Genomic DNA, 19,524 nt, shown 5'->3' with positions numbered 1-19,524 from the left:
TACCCCCGAGTCCGCTCTTCGGTAGAAACGCACGTTCAGGACATGGGTGACCAACTCCCTCTCGCCTAATGTTTACTGGGATGAGAGTGCGTGTCACAGTTGTAAGCGTGACGCAGAAAAGCAGCAGCAGCAGCAGCAGAAAACCGGTCTCCACTTTTCCCACTATTGTTTTGTTATGCCAGAATGAACTCAGCTCGAGTTTCTAACAAGCCTCATACAGTAAGGGTTGGGTCTCCGGAAGTTACTTTTCAGTCTCGAAACCTACCTCAAAATCCTCGGAGAACCCATGCTGGTTATTAGAATACAGCTCACCGATGTGTTTAACAAACTGTTTGACAGGAATGGCTTCCATGTCATCTGTGGGGATAAAATGATATTCAGAGTCACACAGAATACACTTCAATAAAACAAGTAACACGGACAAGGGATTATTAAAGACAAACATTTGACTTTTGCAAAGAGTGCTGTAATTCGGTCACCTGAAGTAGAGGTCCTCAAGAAGAGTCTCAGGATGTATTTTACATTTCTGTCTCATTATGGTTTTGAATGTCGAGAAGCAAGGTTAAATACAGGTTTGTTTCCTTTTCAAGTACGTAGGGAATTACTTTTTTTTTTTTTTTTAATGTTTAAGGCAATTAACATTAGTTAAATGACCACATCATACTCTCAACTGAAAGTCTGAACCTACCTAAGGTACCTCATTTGTCAAGAAATTTTATCACAGCCTAAGATTTCTCAAAAATTGCTCTGCAGTGGGGTCCAGCTTGAACTTGGAGCATCTCTCAAGTCGAAGCAATCTTTATACACAATTACAGATCGATGCCATTGTACCAGCTGGCTTCGGGTACAATGCCATCTATGTTTAAATGTTCAAAATTTGAGTTCAAGACAGCTGTGTCTACACGATGCCAAATAATCAGTTTGACTGAATTAACTGGATTTTTTGGGTGTTGACAGACTAGGTAGAGATTCAGGAAGACTCCACTTTCCAATTTATTGCAACGTTGTCACTTCAGAGGGACGCTTTCGGCTATATGAGCCCAAAGTGTGTTTTAAGCTGCTTTGTCCAGATCCAGCCTGATACTTGAGTACTGGCCGTAAAACTGCCACACCCCACTAACTGGAGCTCCCCAACCTCCTTCCCTCGACCCTCCCCCGCAAATATTTCCTTTTAAAAATACTCTGCTGAATTTGAGATAAACAACAGACATGACATTTACTTTATTCAGAGTGAAAGATCTTTGGCAAACGCACAAACATCTAAACTGCCACAGATGCTTTTCTTAGCAAAGGGTATGAAGATCTGTATGTGTAAATGAGGTCCTACTTTGGCAAGAATGTTATAGATCCAGGCCTGACAATCTGATTTCTCTTCATCTGGTGACAGTTAACATTGACTATGTCATTCCTTCTCTACTTTCTTTCGAGAGAGCAAAGCTCCAGGGTGGCTTTTTGCATCTATTGACATTTTCAAACTTGAATCATTCTTAAGTGGAAAATAGCATCTCTTATACTTTGTTTAAGGAAGGTGACTTATATGTTCATAATCCAAATTGCTTCGCATAGAAACGTTATTTATCAAATAGGTGGTGCTCTGTAAGCACAAATTCTTTCTGTGTGAACAATTAAAGACCTAATCATTTTAATAGGCCACCTTATGAAAAAAATTGCCAAGTTATTTACAAATATTTCAGGATTGAAGATGTTCATGAATATGCAATCATTTTGCACGCCCAAGAAATCTATAGCTCCCATAATGATGTAACCAGCATTAACAAAGTAAGCAGAGCCAAAACGTTTCTCCAGAATATCGAGCAGAATGCACAGTTCAAGAAAAATTTCCAAAATTATCTGACTGACTTCCCTTCAAATGTTTAGGAGTAAGCAAATTCTACAATTAAGATCAAGTGGCAGAGAAATTAAGCTGAGGCTGAAGGGTTAATATGTACAAAACTGGAGTCTCAAGAAGATTAATCCAAAGACACTCACCTTTGGAAAAGGGGCAAAATGAGCGACATGAGATACAACGTAACCCTGCGAACACTATAGAATGCAGCCTTCCAGTTTATTTAGAAACCCAAAGACACCCCTTTCCGAGGGGGACATCATTAACAGCACAATAGGCTGAGGGCAACATTTATCCCATGATAGCTTAGAATTTTAGAATTCCAATAAATTTACGGGGCACAGGGACTGTAGTTTAAAGAAAGAAAAAACAACAGGTCAGCTTTAGAGCTATTTTACTCTGCAGAGTCAAAAAACAAAAAAGGGCAAAACCCACGGCATTTCAAAGGCCAAAGCCCACCTCAAGTCATTAAAAAAAAAAAAATGCTTTTAGGGTAACTATCATTTTTTTTTTTCTTTTCTGCCAATTGCTCAGGTATAGTATTCAAGCTAATGCCATACGTGCTCAGAAATCAGTCTGCCTGCTATCCCCCGTGGCTAGATGCAGGAGAAATCCAGCAGAGCTCAGTATGATAATCATGGAAATATATGACTCACTAGTGTCTCCAATTAGCTTCTTCATCCAAGGAAGTGTAACCACACCCCTCTGCATTTCCAGGCACCACCAGTAACGTCATGAAACCACCAACAGGCACGCGCGTGCACACACACACCCACACACACACGCTCAGCACTGACCACCACCAGCTACCCAGGTAACATGGTATTTGTCTTTCAATCAAGATAAATGAAGCTGAAGGGTCATAAATCTTTTTTTGTCAATATTACGGTGAATACAAGGCTATGACTAATTCAAAGTCCTAATAGTTTTCCTCTTAAATTTCTCTCAGCAAGAACCAGGTAATTAGAAAATTACCGTAACTAGCAGAAGGCCAAGCAATTAGGACAGCAGCATAGACCTGATCTCAGCTTTTATCTGGAAAAACCCTGTGTTGTTAGAGGTCATCCATATGAAAGATGCTTTTTCACCTAAGTATGTTCCGTTGCTGAACGCAGAGGACATTAGCAGCACTAACTATGGACGAGGCACTTTTCTATGCCCTTTAGGTGCATTAACATGTACTCAAGTCCTCTCAACAACCCTGGGAGATAGAGGCTATTTTCCTACCCATCTCACAGTTGGGAAAATAAGCTCAGAAAGATTAACTAAAAGCTGGACCATGGCAGGGGAAGCGGGTCGCGGATCCAAGGTCAAGAGAGAATGGCTGCTGTCTGTGTATATGGTCCGAGTGAATGGGAAACCACTGGAGGAGGCATTTCCTGAGCACCCAGGACTCAGCCGGACATTAGGGAGATGGTCTCTGCCCAAGGGCACATTTGTGCTGGAGAAGCAATGAACGTAAGCAGGTGAGGGCAAGAACAGCATGTAATTACATGGTGAAGACTCCAAGTGCCATAAAAGGGAGGGGTTTGATGACTCAGGCAAAAATAAATGTTACCGATGTAGTGGTGATAAAGAAAATAAAACTATGAGCTGGCATTAAAGGGAAGAGGTTTAACCTCCAGGTTAGATGGGAGATTGTTAGGATATATAATGAAACGGTCTCAAGATAGAGTGGGTATAATGAGAACAGAATCACCGTTTATTAAGCCCTAGACTGGTTACCAGGGACTGTGCTAAATGCTTTTGGTACATTTACCTTTACCAGAACTACGTGAAGGGGGCATTGTTATCCTCGCGTTACACAGGAGGTAACATGGAGCAACATGTCCAAAGCGACCGATAACTCAGTAGGCAGAGCTGAGATCTGAACCCTGGTGTACTGAATGCAAAGCTCTTTCTCCTGTGTGCTGTGATACATAACTTGTCTACATTCTCCAATTTCAAGGAAGAACAAGGAGTTAAACCGAGTATCTTGGTTTAATTAGAGTCCCTTGGATAAAATGTTATGTTTAAATTTTGTGCCAGCGTTTTTTGTTTCAAGTTTTTAAGTTCCAGTTAGTTAACATATAGGGTAATATTGGTCTCAGGAGGAGAGTTTAGTGATTCATCACTCACCTGTAACACGCAAGTGCCCTCCTTAATATCCATCATACACCTAGCTCGGGCCTTGCCCACCTCCCTCCATCAACCTTCGGTTTGTTCTCTATAGTTAAAAGTCTGTTGGGGCGCCTGGGTGGCTTAGTTGGTTAAGCATCTGACTCTTGATTTTGGCTCAGGTTCTCATGGTTCGTGAGATCAAGCCCCGTGTGGACTTTGCCCTGACGGCAAAGAGCCTGCTTGGGATTCTCCCTCTCTCTCCCTCTCTCCAAAGAAATAAACTTAAAAAAAAAGTCTCTTGTGGTTTGCTTCCCTTTTTTCCCCTTCTCCTATTTACTTACAGAATTTTCATATAGCGAAGATTTAAATTCAGCAAAAATGAGAGTACTGCTTTTATCATTAAATCATCTTGTTATAAAGTGCTTGGTATAGTCAGCTGAGAATCAGCACCTTAAGGGTGAGATTGTTATTCGATATTACTATTTATACTTTGTTCCAAGATTTTGGCCTTTGGTGGCTGGAATTAAACTTCATGTACAAGAGACCTTTTATTTTGGGCATTCCACAACAAAACATCCTCATGTACCACTTCTGAGGAAGCCTGGAATTAGTCTCCGGTTTGTAGGTACCCAAAGCAGAGCGTCGGAAGACTCAAGATTGTTGACCTTGAATACAACACCGTAAGGAACAAAGAACACACGGAACACAGAGCGAGGCTATTTCCAAATCTAGTTAATGTCTCTGTTGTACTTGCATATTTGGAGCCATTAGTGGGAAATCACCCATACATTGGTGTATGGTTCTAAGCTACTTTCATCATCTTAGTTTGCCTTCTCTCATTCTTCAGGAGTAACAGATAAACAAAAAGGGAAAAACTTCACTTTCTTGTCTGTCTTTGCACAAGGAAATAAATAAACATTTTGAAAAAAGAAAGTAAGTCAGTAGCCAAGGCTGTTCTTGAACTGAACATCAGCCACAGGGAGGTGCTGCAGACAGGGCTCAGGCAGCTCTGTGGCAGGGTATTTAGCCTGTAACTCAGTAAGATTGTGTAGCGTCCTTCTTCTCGGTTACTGATGACGGAAAGCCTTCTGCGTGTATCAGGCACCTCGGGGAAATGGTGGCCAGAGCAAGATGGCCTGGTGGTGGGACTTCAAACTCTCTGCGGTTCTTTTTCCTCGTCTGTGAAATGCGAATAACTACCTAATTCATAGTGTTACAAAAAGCAGATGAGTGCTTGGCATTTTCTAAATGCTTCGTAACTCATTTATTGTCGGGTTCTAATTGCTTTATATGCACAGCCCTATGATTTCGGGGGGTGATTACCCATTTTATAGATAGGCAAACTGACTACAAGAGACCAAAGAGCTTGGCCAATGGCCACTGTTCATTATCAACTGGTGGGGCCCAGGCCAACTCCAAAGTCTCATCTCTTCTACCTTATTTCACGTCTCTCGACCTTCAATTGAACGTACACGGTTAGAGGGCAGAAAACCACAATAATGCATTTTAAAGAAACTTTGACTTATAACGAATGAAATGATACACTTTGGCTTGAAGAGTAAGCTTCCGTAAACCTGGAGAATTCATACTAATATTCTGGTCACCGTGATGATGTCAGGTAAAAAAAAAAAAAAAAAAAAAGCGTTGTAGTGTTTACCTTCCTGCCAAGATGCTTAGTGCTGGGGTCAACTGGCTTAACGGCTACTTTAGAAAATACCGTACTGGCAGGGTGTGGGTACATACAGAATTACAATGAACATTCCAGAGGGCCTTAAGTCACCTACTCTGCCACCAATCTCTGTGAAGTTTGTTTAATCCATTCAAGTTCCTGCAACCCTATGACAAATCCCAACCCAATCTGTCTCTGGCAAATTTATAAGAAGAACCCATAAAGCCCCAGCAGAGTCACTGGATCAAGTCACCCCTGCTTAGACCTTACCCCTGGTCCCCCAAGTCCCACAACAGGATTGTCAACCACCTCTCTAGTGGACAGTCCCGGATTTCAGGAACAACTCAGTCCCTTCTTGTGTCTGTGCTCTCAGTTCCCAGAAGCCAAGTTCAGGTCTCTGTCTGCACTTGGTAATACCTCTGTGTCCACTTAGGAAGATAAAGCAAACATGAAATAAAAGAACATTACCGCGATTTTAGTTTCCGAGTTAGGGCACAACAAATAGATTGTCTAAATCACACTCTTTGGATGCAAGGAGTGTTGCAGAGATTGGAACATTTTATTTCCTGCCATAAAAAGAAATCTCTTTTCATTTATGACACAATGAAGTCAATAAAGAAAAGGCTTCATTATAGTCAAAAGACCAATGAATCTCCTTTGGAGATAATCTCTGTATAAATAAAATATGCCAACAAGGTTGGTTTAATCCCAAGGGTTTTAAACTGCATGTTTAAAATCCCTTTATATGCTGGCACCCTGCTGTAGCAAGTGACCTTCAAATTATTAAGATGTATTTTAACTGCTGGAAAGGCATGAATCATTTCTGGATTTCCAAGCTACTGGTTAGCAGCAACATTTTGTTTTCTAATGCTCTTATTAGCAAGTTGGATGTTCTAATTTCCAGAAAAAAAGCATTTCTAAGGACATTTGTGCTTGACAATATGCAGATTTGGAAAAGCCCTTACAAAATTCTCTCTAATCAGGTTAACTTAATGAACTAAGTTTTGATTTTAAAAAGCTATAATGTAAAGAAAATCTAAAAGAATAATGCAATACAGTGGAAATAGTTTACAGATGACGTATGTACGTAACACTTCAATAGCTGCAATGAAAATATTATTGAAGTTTGTCATTTAAAAGGAGTATCTCAAGATTGGAAACTAGATTTTTAAAAGTAGTTGCAGAGGTTAAGGATAATATGGATCTTAATGGAAATGTGTGACCACTTTAGTATCTTAAAAATGTCTTAGAAGTAACTACCTGAGAAAGCATTTTGAGAGGACGGACGGCTAAGTTACTGCATTCTATTATGCTTAACTCTCCCAGGGTGACAATGGAGAACCATTCGATTTTGAAAAACAATTAGTGAAAAAAAAATTGAGTCAAAGCTTCCCCCTTTTTTTAAAGTTTATTTTTGAGAGAGAGAGAGAGAGAGAGAGAGAGAACGAGTGCATGCCAGAGCAAGCATGAGTGGGGGAGGGGCAGAGAGAGACAGGAGACAGAGAATCCCAAGCAGTCTCTGAGCTACCAGTGCAGAGCCCAATGTGGGGTTTGAACTCATGAACAGTGAGATCATGACCTGAGCCAAAATCAAGAGTTGGACGGACACTCAACTGACTGAGCCGCCCAGGCGCCCCAAGAGTCAACGCCCCTTTCATTCTGCACAAGTTAAGAGTTCAGCCTACCTGGAAAACCAACCAACTGACCAACAAACCAAACACTTTTCCCAAATATCATATATGGAATAGGCACTATAATTCCAAATTTTCCTGATGAAAGAATTGATGACACTTCTGTAGTGATGAACATAACTTCAAAAACACTTCTGGGGCACATGGGTGGTTCAGTTGGTTAAGTGACCGACTCTTGATCTTGGCTCAGGTCATGATCGTGGTTCATGGGGTCGAGCCCTGAGTTGGGCTCTGTGCTGTTAGCATGGAGCCTGCTTAGGATTCTCTCTTTCCCTCTCTCTCTGCCTCTCCCCTGCTCTCTTTCTCCTAAAATAAATACACTTAAAAAAAAAAACACACTTCCTTAATTTCTTTCATGTTGGATAAATACTCTTGAATTAGAGGAGTTTTTGTTGTTTTTTATTAATGTTTAAAAAAAAATTTTTTTAATGTTTTTATTTATTTTTGAGACAGAGAGACAGACAGAGCATGAGCAGGGGAGAGGCAGAGAGAGAGGGAGACACAGAATCGTTAGCAGGCTCCAGGCTCCGAGCTGTCAGCACAGAGCCTGATGCGGGACTCGAACTCACAGACCATGAGATCATGACCTGAGCTGAAGTCAGACGCTCAACCGACTGAGCCACCCAGGCGCCTGTTTTTTATTAATGTTTGAGAGAGAGAGCAAGTGCGCGCTTGTGCATGTGGGAGAAGGGCAGAGAGAGGGAGAGATTGCCAAGCAGGGTCTGTGCTCAGTACAGAGCCTGACATGCGGCTCAATCTCACAAACCGTGAGATCATGACCTGAGCTGAAATTAAGAGTCACACACTTAACCGATTAGGCCACCCAGGCACCCCTAGAGGAGTGCTTTCTAATGCTAACCCACCTTAGCCGCCATATTCACATTCTGTAGCATTTCCACGTTGTACAGAAGTCCAGGGGAGATCAGGAAAAAATGCCTTCATCCTTACGAGACTATCTTTGCTATGTTAAATCAGAAGAACACACTGAAGATTTTAAACTCCTAAAATTTCAATGAGATGAGTACAATAACTTTAATTCTTCAAAAAGGCCTATAAATGGCAGTCTCCCAGGGATGATTATCAATTAGCAAAGCTTTCCTTAACCATTTGCCTATTTTGTAATACTTCTCACAAAGTTAGTGTAACTTAGTGATCCCACTTATGTTTTGGGATTTAAAGGCCTGGACTCTTTGTTTATGAATTTTAACCACAGCAGATTCATCCAAAAGTTTGAATCTATTTGTGAATTTCTACCCAAGTCATTAAAACACACAGGCCTCTTTTTGCACAGGGAGTGGAGGTATCGGTGGATGGAGCGTCTTTTTCGTAGGAAGAAAATAGAAATGACTACAGGACAAAAGTGCAGATGAGTTTTTGATATGGAAGAAACTTCAGCAAAATAATGAAACTGTTCAGGGAGATGAAGGAGAACTTAATGGAGAAGCAAATGGTGAGTGCTGGTGAAAGAAGATAAGGATCAAGAGCTCAGAAAAACTACACGTGAATATTTGAAAAGGCCTTGATTTCATGAAGCAACAACCAAATGAGGAGCCTGAAGTCTTGAGAGATCAGAACTGTCAGAAGAACGTGCCAACAGGCCAACGGGGGCAGAGCCTTTTCTAGGCATCTGTCCTTTGAAGCCACACAGCAGATTCCAATGCTAACTCCAATGCATTCCAATGCTAACTCTGTGTAACCTTGAGCGAATTAACAGTGTCTCTGAGCCTCAGTTTCCTCATCTCTAAGGGAAGGATATCAATGGCACTGGTCTCTCTAGGATTGCAGTGAAAATAAACCATGTCGTCAGTAAATGCTCAATACACGTTACATGATGATGATTTAAAAAATTTTTTTTAAAAAGTTTATTCATTTTTTTGAGAAACAGAGAGACAGAACATGAGCGGGGGAGGGGCAGAGAGAGAGGGAGACAGAGAATTCGAAGCAGGCTCCAGGCTCTGAGCTGTCAGCACAGTGCCGGATGCGGGGCTTGAACTCACTGACCATGAGATCATGACCTGAGCTGAAGTCAGGATGCTTAACTGACTGAGCCACCCAGGCGCCCCATGTGATGGTGGTTTCTTAAAGAGGTTCAATGTAAAGGAAGTTCTAGGAGCAGACCTCATTCCACAGTCTACAGTGCTGACCCACAAGTTTTATTTTGTAACAGTTTTGGTGCCTGACGACTTTTCAATCGTACCCTGTGGCATACGTTTTTAACCAGTATAATGGCTCAGTTTACTATAGCGTTTGCCTGGAAATAAATAAATAAGTAAACAAATAAATAAATTTATTTATTTTGAGAGAGAATGTGAGTGGGAGAGGGGCAGAGAGAGAAAGGGGAGGGAGCAACAGAGAGAGAGAGAGAGAGAGAGAGAGAGAGACAGAGAGAGAGACAGAGACAGAGAGAGAGAGAGAGAGAGAGAGAGAGAGAATCCCAAGCAGGCTCCATGCTGTCAGCCCTCAGGCCAACAAGTGCTCGATTTTATGAACCATGAGATGATGACCTGAGTTGAAATGAAGAGTTGATCGCTGAACCTACTGAGCTACCCAGGTGCCCCTGGAAATACTGGAAAAACCAGTACCTGGAAAATATCTGAAAAACTCATTTTTTAAATAATCAGTTATAGGACATAAGGAGTTCAGGTGATCAAGTTCATAAATCAGAGGGCCAGTAGTCCTGTTATTAGGTTTTGAACAAGAAGAAAATCTAACAGGTCTACTGGGGGAGAACAAACATTCTATATGAGTTCTATAAATACCCTACTATTTTTGGAAATATGAACGATGAGATAATTCCTAGGGTAAATCATTCGGAATGACCCCATGGGGGTCTCCACTAGGGAAAAGTTGGGTTGAAAGTTTCATCAGAGTGAAAATAACTCATGAATTTGTTAAAAACTGTGTTTTTCTTACACTGAATTTCTTACGCAGGACACAGTTGTATGCTAATAACCAGAAGAAACCATAAGAATAAACAGAATAATGGATTGTTAACGTGCATCATAAATTACAAAATATTTTACAAATATAACTACTCAATGGAACAGTGGGGGTTTTGTTTAAGGAAAATTAGAGAATGTGATTAACTTAAAAACTCTTTCAAGAAAGGTTATGTAAAAGAACTCTTTCCCAGTTAAGGGAGACAGACACGCGTTGATCTGTATCGGCATGTGCCCAGGGAAGGCTGTGTGGTCTGTGAAAACAGAAAGACTGGTCTCACTCTCGGGTTCTCCAGGTCCTTGACCATCACACGGCCCTGCAGATTTAAACTAATTCATTTGTACAGAGGTGTTCCAGCTCCTCAAGGATGCATTTCCTATGTCAAGTGAGGTACCACTGAACACCATGGATTTCTCAACCAGTGGAGAATCTGAAGCAATTTTCATCCCATGTACTTACACTACCAGTATGAATCAGGAAAAACTCCCAGTTAAAAAACGCCCTCGGGTTCTGAGTACAGAAGTACCCCCTCATCCGAGGTTTGTTACCTGCCGTCGGCCGTGGTCCAGAAGCAGGTGATCCTTTCTCCTGAGGTCTGGTTAGAAGGACAGTAGTAGCGGAATGCGATGTCATTCACCTCGCTTCGTCTCGTCACACAGGTATGTTATCAGCTCACACCATCACAAGGACGGTGAGTAGCGCAGAATATTTTGAGAGACCGCCTAACCCTTATTACAGTGTATTGTGATAGCTGTCCTATTTTATTATCAGTTACTATTGTTCATCTCTTCCTATGCCTGATTTATAAATTAAACTTTATCACAGCCATGTATGTGTAGGAAAAAACAGTATATATAGGGTTTGAGGAGATCTGCAGTTCTGGGCATCCACTGGGAGTTGCAGGGCGTATACCCCACGGTGAAGGGGGGTAGGGGGGGACTACTCTATTTACCTTGGTGACTCAACAGGTAGCTGGGAAACGAGGCAGAAAACTCTCCAAAGCCTTTCCGGTGTGAAACACCTTACCCAGAGGTGTGGCAAGGCAGGCACGACTGATGGCATTTTGTGAGGCTTCCAGTGAACGGAACATCCTCAAGTCCAAGGCAAAGCGTGGCAGACCACACCCAGTGGGCGTGGTTCAGTGTTTGGGACCATCTTAACCTGAGTACCATGCAAATGCTCACTCTCCAAGGCTCCTGGGATGAATAATACCATAATTTGGGAAGGAAAGCTTCAACAACGGATGTTTCTGGCTTATAGTGTCCAAAATGCTTTTACAACATAGTATCTCGTGTGATTTTTACCACTGCCTCAAGTGCAAGGAGATCAAGTATCCTGTTCACTTTACAGATTTCTGGGAACTAAGGCTCACAGAGGTCAATGCACTGACCAAAGGTTTCATGGTGGAGGCAGCGGGGGAGGACTGTAGATTTTCTGATTCCCTATCCAGTGAGAAAAGAAAATAAAAACTGAAGAACAGCCCCAAGAAGTATCTCACGATTTAGCCTTTTAAAACAGAATTTGGGGGCGCCTGGGTGGCTCAGTGGGCTGAACGTCCGACTTCGGCTCAGGTCATGATCTCATGGTTCGCGAGTTCAAGCCCCACATCAGGCTCTGTGCTGACAGCTCAGAGCCTGGAACCTGCTTCGGATTCTGTGTCTCCCCCTCTGTCTGCCCCTCCCCACTCATCCTCTGTCTCTCTCTCTCTCTCAAAAATGAACAACAAACATTAAAAAAATTTTTAAAACAGATTTCAACTACACAGCTACCCAACAGCTGTGTTTGTCAGATGAAAATCAGTTCACAGGGAGAGAGGCTCCTAGGAATTTTCCAGAGTTCAACACGTACTCTAGGTGATGCAAGAGGAAAATGATTATATACATGCCAGTGCACAAATCCCGTGGTGTCATCAAAACTACTTACTCCATGCAAGTGGAAGACTAAGGCTTGCTGTCTGCTGCTTCTCCTCTCAAAGGCAAGAGTGCAATTTCCTCCATCGAGACCCAAGGGTGACGGTCAGTCAAGAAAGGAGGGTGACACAACACCTGTCCTGTTTGTCTAGGAATTGTTTAGCAGCCATGAAATAACCCAGTCGGAGCTTAACCAGAGACTCTTCCGCTACCCCTTGTTTCTGTGTGACAAGCTTTAGGGACAGAAGCTGACCAGAATGGAGAAAACACGGCCAAGCCCAACAATAGCTAATGACTTAACATACATGGACACATAAAGGTCCAATTAAATCCCCAACCATAACTGCACCTCGTGAAGATTTTTATTTTTTTAAACTTTTTTTTTTTTAACGTTTATTTATTTTTGAGACGGAGAGAGATACAGCATGAACGGGGGAGGGGAAGAGAGAGAGGGAGACACAGAATCGGAAGCAGGCTCCAGGCTCCGAGCCATCAGCCCAGAGCCCGACGCAGGGCTCGAGCTCGCGGACCGCGAGATCGTGACCTGAGCCGAAGATGGACGCTCAACTGACTGAGCCACCCAGGCGCCCCTCGTGAAGATTTTTAAACAACAGAAGCATTCCTTGGTACCGAGAGAATGACTGTACCTCTGAGCTTCGCAGACAGAGCCTTTCAAGAACCTGAAGAAAGGTCTGCTGACGTTAATTCACTTATTCATTCATTCAGAGAGTTAAAGAATGCTTACTATATGCCAGCTATTATTCTCACACCAAGGAGACATGCACTTGCCTTTACGAAGCTCTCAGTGTAGGTGGAAGAGATGATGCACCAACAAGGGCAATACATGGGACATTCGACGGTGAAGACCATTCTGGAGAAAGAGGGGAGCTGCAGGCGTGTGGGACACTACTACAAGCAGTGCCTCAGTTTACAAAGATATAACGTCAGGAGGATGGATGTCTGAGAGATCTAAAGACAGATATTTACAAGGACGTAATGAAACCCAGAGGAAGAGAGTTCAAATCTGGCAAAAAGGAAGGGACACCAGATAAACACGGTGGGAGCCATCTCCAATTCCCACGTCTCCTCTGTTACAACAAACCGGCTCCTGACCTCCTCAAGGTTTATGTCATTTGCTAGGATTTACTCCAGTGCATTCCACCAGTCCCTACCCCTCACGCTGACTGAGTGTTTCACCTTTTCACCTGAGGACAAATGAAATATGTCCCGGACCAAGAATGTATCCCTAGACTTCCACCCCAAATCTTAAGAACCCAAACTGCCAACGCTAAGATTAAGTATTTTCAGAGTAAGGAATCTTAGGAGAAAACGCAAGAGAAATGTATCAACAAATCGTGATTAAAAAAAAAAAAAAAACAAACGTAAGCACAAATTGCCTATCGAAATGAAACTCAGTCCAAGTGGCTCGCCAGTATCTCTGCTTTCCCTTTTGTCTACTGTTACTTCCCCTCCCTGCACGGGAGTCTATTCTGTGGATTAACTCCTAGGTATTCGTTCCTCTTAAAGGGGACTTCACGCCACAGATATGTAAAGAAGCAAAGACTTCATTAAAGCACCCTGAGTTAAGGATCTCTTAGGGCAAGCTTTAAAAGGCTATGAAAATAATATTTTGTCATGGCTGTCACACACAAGTACAAGCAGAAGAGAAAAACAACTAGCCTATTGGAAATAAGAGGGTGTCTTACTTACCCGGAATAGGAATGATAGGGATACTTTCATTGGGGACCACCCGAGGTGAATTGCTATCTTCCACATAGAAATGAGCTGTCTGAAAACATTTTCTGTGTAGGGAAGAGAAAAACATGCAAACAGTGAGACCAGAGAAAATACACTTTGAGTTCATTTTTCAATTCTTCTTTCACAGATTTCAGCAGCTTTAAATATCACACAGCACTGAGTGCAAACCCATGGAAAAGTAACAAGATTTAAGACAACATTCAGTCTATTGGAAGAACCCCCGATAGCTGCAGAATATTTACTTTTTATTGTACCAGATCTACCCTGATAGTCAAAAGGCAAAGTCTCAGTGGTGAACCACTCAAATACATGAGAACTTGGCATCAATGTCGTAAACCTGCTGCACAAACTGTTTGGATTACCCCCAAATACTTCTGAGTTTGACCTGTTACAGAAGAGTAATTTGGTATTCGAAACCTCTAGCACCAAGTTCAAAACCAAACCTCAAACCCTCCCGAATGCAGTCATCAAACAGCCCAAGTACACAATAGCACCACATTGTTAGTGCTTAGCAAAGGCCCCCCAAAGCTGCAGTGAGCGCTGTAAGAGGGTCAGAGGGCTTTAAGGGGGCAAGCACTCACTATCCGAGGTCCCTGCCAGACCACCTCAGAGGGAAAAACCTGCAGCTCTTAGGTGCCACCTGCCTGTTTTCGCTTTTATTTTACCTGTACTTCAGGCAAAGCAGGGAGCAAACACTGGTCATCATAGGACAGGCAGTGAACAGAAAAGCCATCGGCAGCTTACTCAGCCTCTGCCTACTGATGCTGGCTGGCCCTCGGCTTTCCAGCGTCCACGTCACCGCTCATTGCGGCCCTAATGAGCTGCCGGAAGCACAGGCTGAATATTTAATGAGGCTGCTCAGCGTGAATGGCTATTGTGACCAGAGAAGGGTCCCTGTTCATCTGGCGGAGGGGCTTCACAATAGCTGGCCCTGCTGCTGGGTCTTTTAGCCAAGCAGGCGGCATCCTTCTGGTGCTCGGTGTCCCTGGGATCCAGCCCGCTCCTCTGGCGCCTCGCACCAAGCCCTGTTTATACACACCACAGCTTTGCTTTTCCTGGGGGCTGCATTCCAATCGCTAGAGTTAAGTCAACTTTTCTTCAGAGTCGTCTCTGCTCATCTAATCCAAAGTATCCTGGGACGATTCTGTTGGGCACAGCATTTTTCTTTAAGCAGTGCCTGTTTCCAGACGGAAAGAAGCTCTAACCAATTGTACATTTGGGCACTGTTCTAGAAGCAATCTGGATGGCTGTTCCACGCCATTAGGGGGTTCTGAACATAAGTCACTCCTACTCGGCACATGTCTTGCAGGACTGCTCTTGCAGAAGGCTGAAACAATGATTTTTTTTTCTATGACTTGCCTGCATTTGTACTAGAAATAATAAAACAAGTTTCCATTATGCATCGTTAGCTGCCTTTACTTAAATTTGGAAAGAATGCCAGTCAGTTTGATTTCAGCTACGTGGATATGAAATGAACTAAGTATTTTAGGGCTCTAGTAATAACTGAATCTTCTACTGAAGGTGAAAATGATGGAAACCCATGTGAAAAAAAAAAAAACCACATGATTTTCTTGTCTGAGGGAGTAGCTTCTTTCTGTTTCTAAATTAGTCATCAAGTTTTCTAGTCTTGGATTCCTCCCTCTCCCAAATTTGCAGATTTCCAGAAGGCAGCGTTAAAGTTAAACAAAGGTGACAGACTTCAGCAATGAGATAGAACCTTAACGACCCAGTGTCCTAGCTGAAGAAAACCTGCTTTTGTTGAGATACTGGACCATTCAAGTATTTACTAGCCCCAAGAAGTGCTAACACTGAAACAAATGACATTCAATTTACCAGGTCAGACTTCAACTAGAAACACACACACACACACACACACACACACACACACACACACACACAGACACACACACACCCCAAATAAGTCTCCTGTTTTAAGACATAATTACCATACCTATTCAACTACTAACATACAAAGCTATTAGTAGAAAGAACTGTTATCGGCCAAGGGACTGTTCAAGCCAAGTAACTTAGAAAGGAAAAACTATATTGTAGATTCTTTTTCTGGAAGAAGGCAGGCAGACTGTTCACTCACTGTTACATGTGGCTCCACATTCTCTTTGGGAAAAATAAATAAATAAATGAAAGCAGCGTGTATTGAAGCACATCACACCCTAGTGCCCCATGTGCTGTTTATAATGGATTTTCCCTGGAGCAAAATAACCCCGTGATTATCAGACACAAGCACAGCCCTGCGGATGAAGGTCAGAAACCTGGGAGACACAGGTCTTCACATCTAAGTACCTTGATGCACGTCATACATTCTTTCTTCCCACACAGGAACTTGGGGGGGGGGCGTGTAACTACCTACAGACCTTCGGGGAAATGCCTTCCCTTAGAATAATGGTTTCAGCAGACTGAGCAAACATTTATTCAGCACCTACTGCACAGTGTGGCGCGTGCAGATAATGCCTTCTCTGCAATAAAGCTCTCTTGCCTAGAAGCTTTAAAACCACTTCCTTAAGCCTGGCTAAGCATTCGAAGTACATACATAATACATGATGTCAGCAGAAAAATTAGGAAATACACATGAACAAAAGGGAAAGAAATCAATTAAAATGACTCCACATCCTCCGCCTAGGGATCATTACTATTAACCTTTTGGGGTACAGCCTTGCATGCTTTTCCTCTCTTACTACTGTCCCTTGATCATCGGTGGTGAGGGGCCAGGGCTGTCTGACCAACAAGACAGACAAGGTACCTCGTTCTCATGGTGAAAATCTGCAACTAACAAGTAAACAAGTGATTTCAAACAGTCCAGGGCGATGAAGAAGGTAAAACAGGATGAGGTGCCACTGGGGTGGAGACCTGCCTGAGAAGATTAGCCTTGGGAAGCCGTAGGGGAAGACTTTCTAGGCAGATCAAGTAGCTGGAGCCATATAACGGAGTGAGCTTGCACGTTGTAGGAACTGAATGGAAACCAGAGGTAAGAGTAGGGAAGGGCGGTAAGAGGAAAGTGGGGGGACGAGTGGGCAAGAGCAGATCATACCTGATCCAAGACCGCAAGCTTCACTGGCATCTTTGGAAAATGGAAAGCTAACAAAGGGCTTTAGTCAGTGGAGGGGCACCTTCCGACCTGCCTCCTTCCAGGTGCTCGTTTGGGCTGCTATGTGATGAGTGGGGAATAGGGCAGCAAGAAAGGGGCGGGGAGATCCCTCCGGGGCTACATCTCACTCAAATACAGACGCACAGGCCGTTTTCTCTTTTGTCCGTAACAAAAAATCAATCATACTGTACCTGACTCTTTTATAACAAATAGGAACTAATAAACTCATTAATGCTTGCTTCATCCTCCATTTTATGGATGAACCACATGGTTAGAGATTTAGTCCCTTAATCACTAATTACTGGAGGTCTACTTTCAGTGAGGGACTGATTCAGGTTCTAGTTTAGTGTCAACTTTTCACTACCATTGACCACACTGGTGTGAATTCTGTTTGTGTACAAATTATACACTGTGGGTTTAATGATGAAGAAAAGCAGTTGGTTCAGGGTCAACATCACATGACATTGTATCTTAACTCACTCCTTTCAGAGAAGTCCCATGAGAGACTGTTTTTGGCCTTTAGTAGTGTCCAGGGATAAACAAGTAAAGGTAGGGATTTTGAAAAAGAAGGAAAAGAAACGCAAATTTTAATGCCTCTTAAATGTTTCAACTGCGATGTGTTCGAAGAGTCAGTACTGTCTCTAGTTTTGGAGAATGGAGATACAATTTCTGAAAATGCTCACGTGTGTCCCTGTGCATGCAATTTCCAATTTCTGGGCAGGTCCAATTCACTCTAAAAATGCCTCCCTGAATCAAAGATTGTGGATCAGAAAGGGCCATTTCCTAAAAGTATGATTTCTTCACAATGAACACTGGTTTATGCAAATACCTTAAAAAAGGGAAAACAATGAAGTGGACCATGTTTGGAATGAAAAATATATTTACAAGTTTAATTACCAATTATAGTATGCTGGGTCCTCACCATATACCTTATATTCTTACCTTTCCCCCTTTTTTCTTCCCTTCCATGCTGCACACTCCCCCTCCCCACCCCCATAACATGCACCCTTTAAGGAAGTGACGATAGATTTTTTTTTTTCATTGACCTGACTGGCTTAATAATGATTCAAATTAGGTAACTTCTGCTTCCCCTAATCTACTTTGCAACATATATTCTCCTGAAACATAGATTCCCCAGTTTAGGTACACCTCAGCTTTGGGGGGGGGGGGCGGGTCCTTAAATCAGTCAGTCTCTCTCTCTCTCAGATGCATGTGTGTGTGTGTGCGTGTGTGTATGCACACACGCACACACACGCACACCAGTAAGGTTTCAGTCAAGTGATGGTTATCAATGAACAGTATATATGTATCTCTTTGGTTTGGGAAGCTTTTTTAAAAAAAAAGTTTATTTATTTTGGGAGAGACAGAGAGAGACAGAGGGAGAGAAAGAACAAGCAGGAGTGGGGCAGGGGCGGAGAGAAGGGAGAGAGAGAATCCCAAGCAGGCTCCGAGCCATCAGCTTGGAGCCTGACACGAGGTTCGATCTCATGAACTATGAGATCACGACCTGAGTGGAAATCAAGAGTTGAGTGTTTAACCAACTGAGCCACCCACGTGCCCCATGGTTTGGGGAGCTTTTAAAGCACCCATGCTGGATGAGCCCCACTCCTATTGATTCCAGCTGAACAGTTCCAGGGTGCGGCAAAGTCCTGTGTCATCTAGAAGAACCACCCCGCCCCATGGAGGCTGGTATGTAGTGCCCCCACTTAAGAAGCACTGTGATACAGGAAAAATGGTTCCAGACCCTCCAGTGCTCTAAGAAAGCCACTGAAGAAATAAAATAATCTCAAACGGCACGTACCATAAAAGGGACCATAAAAGTAAGCCTAGAATTTATAGGGTCCCAGATGGGCTAAAAAACTGTAGTTAAGAATTCAAGGATGTTAACATAATCCTCTCAAATACAGAAAAAATAAACTGTATTTCACATACTTAAATAAGAATCTGAAAGGTCTTCTGCTCCATTTCTGTTGGAACCTCAGTTCTCAGAAATAGGCTGGCATTTCTCGAAGGTGGAGTGGAGTGTTCTGCCATCCATACTGAGGAAGTGTTTTCTCAGATCACAGATTTCTCAAATTCAAGTTTCTCCTCCTAAAGCTACTCTTTAAACCACCTTTGCGGGCTGCTCTGCTTATCTGCCGGCAAATTAAATTTTCATTTTTCTCATGCAACTGAATTGGTCAATATTTACTTCTAAGTTCACGGATGTTCCGACGTCCTGATTCCAAGCATCTGCCGCTTGCACAAATCTGAAAACCACGGAGTCAGATGGCTCTCTAAAACTCATCGCGATGAAGAAATAGCAAGATAGGACTACATCAAGCATTCACTGAATGCTTCTAGAGGGGAGCAAGAAAGAGACATCCCAGCTGGCAGGAAGGCAGTTTTTCCTCAGGTCCAACTCAATGGGCCCATGGGCCAGAATGCAAACAGAAGGGGAGATGTGCGTTTGCTGGTCCCTGAGTTGGAAGCACTCCTTTTGTGCCACGTTCACCGAGAAAGTACTT

The 19,524-nt window shown here is 42.8% G+C and overlaps 1 protein-coding gene across 4 annotated transcripts in view; it reads right to left on the bottom strand.

Annotated features, from left to right (window-relative positions):
* Positions 1–19,524, bottom strand: part of PTPRG (protein tyrosine phosphatase receptor type G) — a 710,659-nt gene that overhangs the window by 43,682 nt on the left and 647,453 nt on the right. For all 4 annotated transcript variants that reach the window (XM_042979322.1, XM_042979323.1, XM_042979324.1 and 1 more), the window contains 2 exons: positions 13,867–13,958; positions 266–357 (listed from right to left, as the gene is read on the bottom strand). In XM_042979322.1, coding sequence (XP_042835256.1) covers positions 266–357; positions 13,867–13,958 — 184 coding nt within the window. The remainder of the gene's footprint in view (positions 1–265; positions 358–13,866; positions 13,959–19,524) is intronic.

The sequence above is a fragment of the Panthera tigris genome, chromosome A2, assembly GCF_018350195.1.
Source record: "Panthera tigris isolate Pti1 chromosome A2, P.tigris_Pti1_mat1.1, whole genome shotgun sequence".
NCBI classification, from domain to species: domain Eukaryota; kingdom Metazoa; phylum Chordata; class Mammalia; order Carnivora; family Felidae; genus Panthera; species Panthera tigris.
Note: the sequence above shows the minus strand (reverse complement) of the source record. Positions and strands in the feature narration are given on the sequence as shown.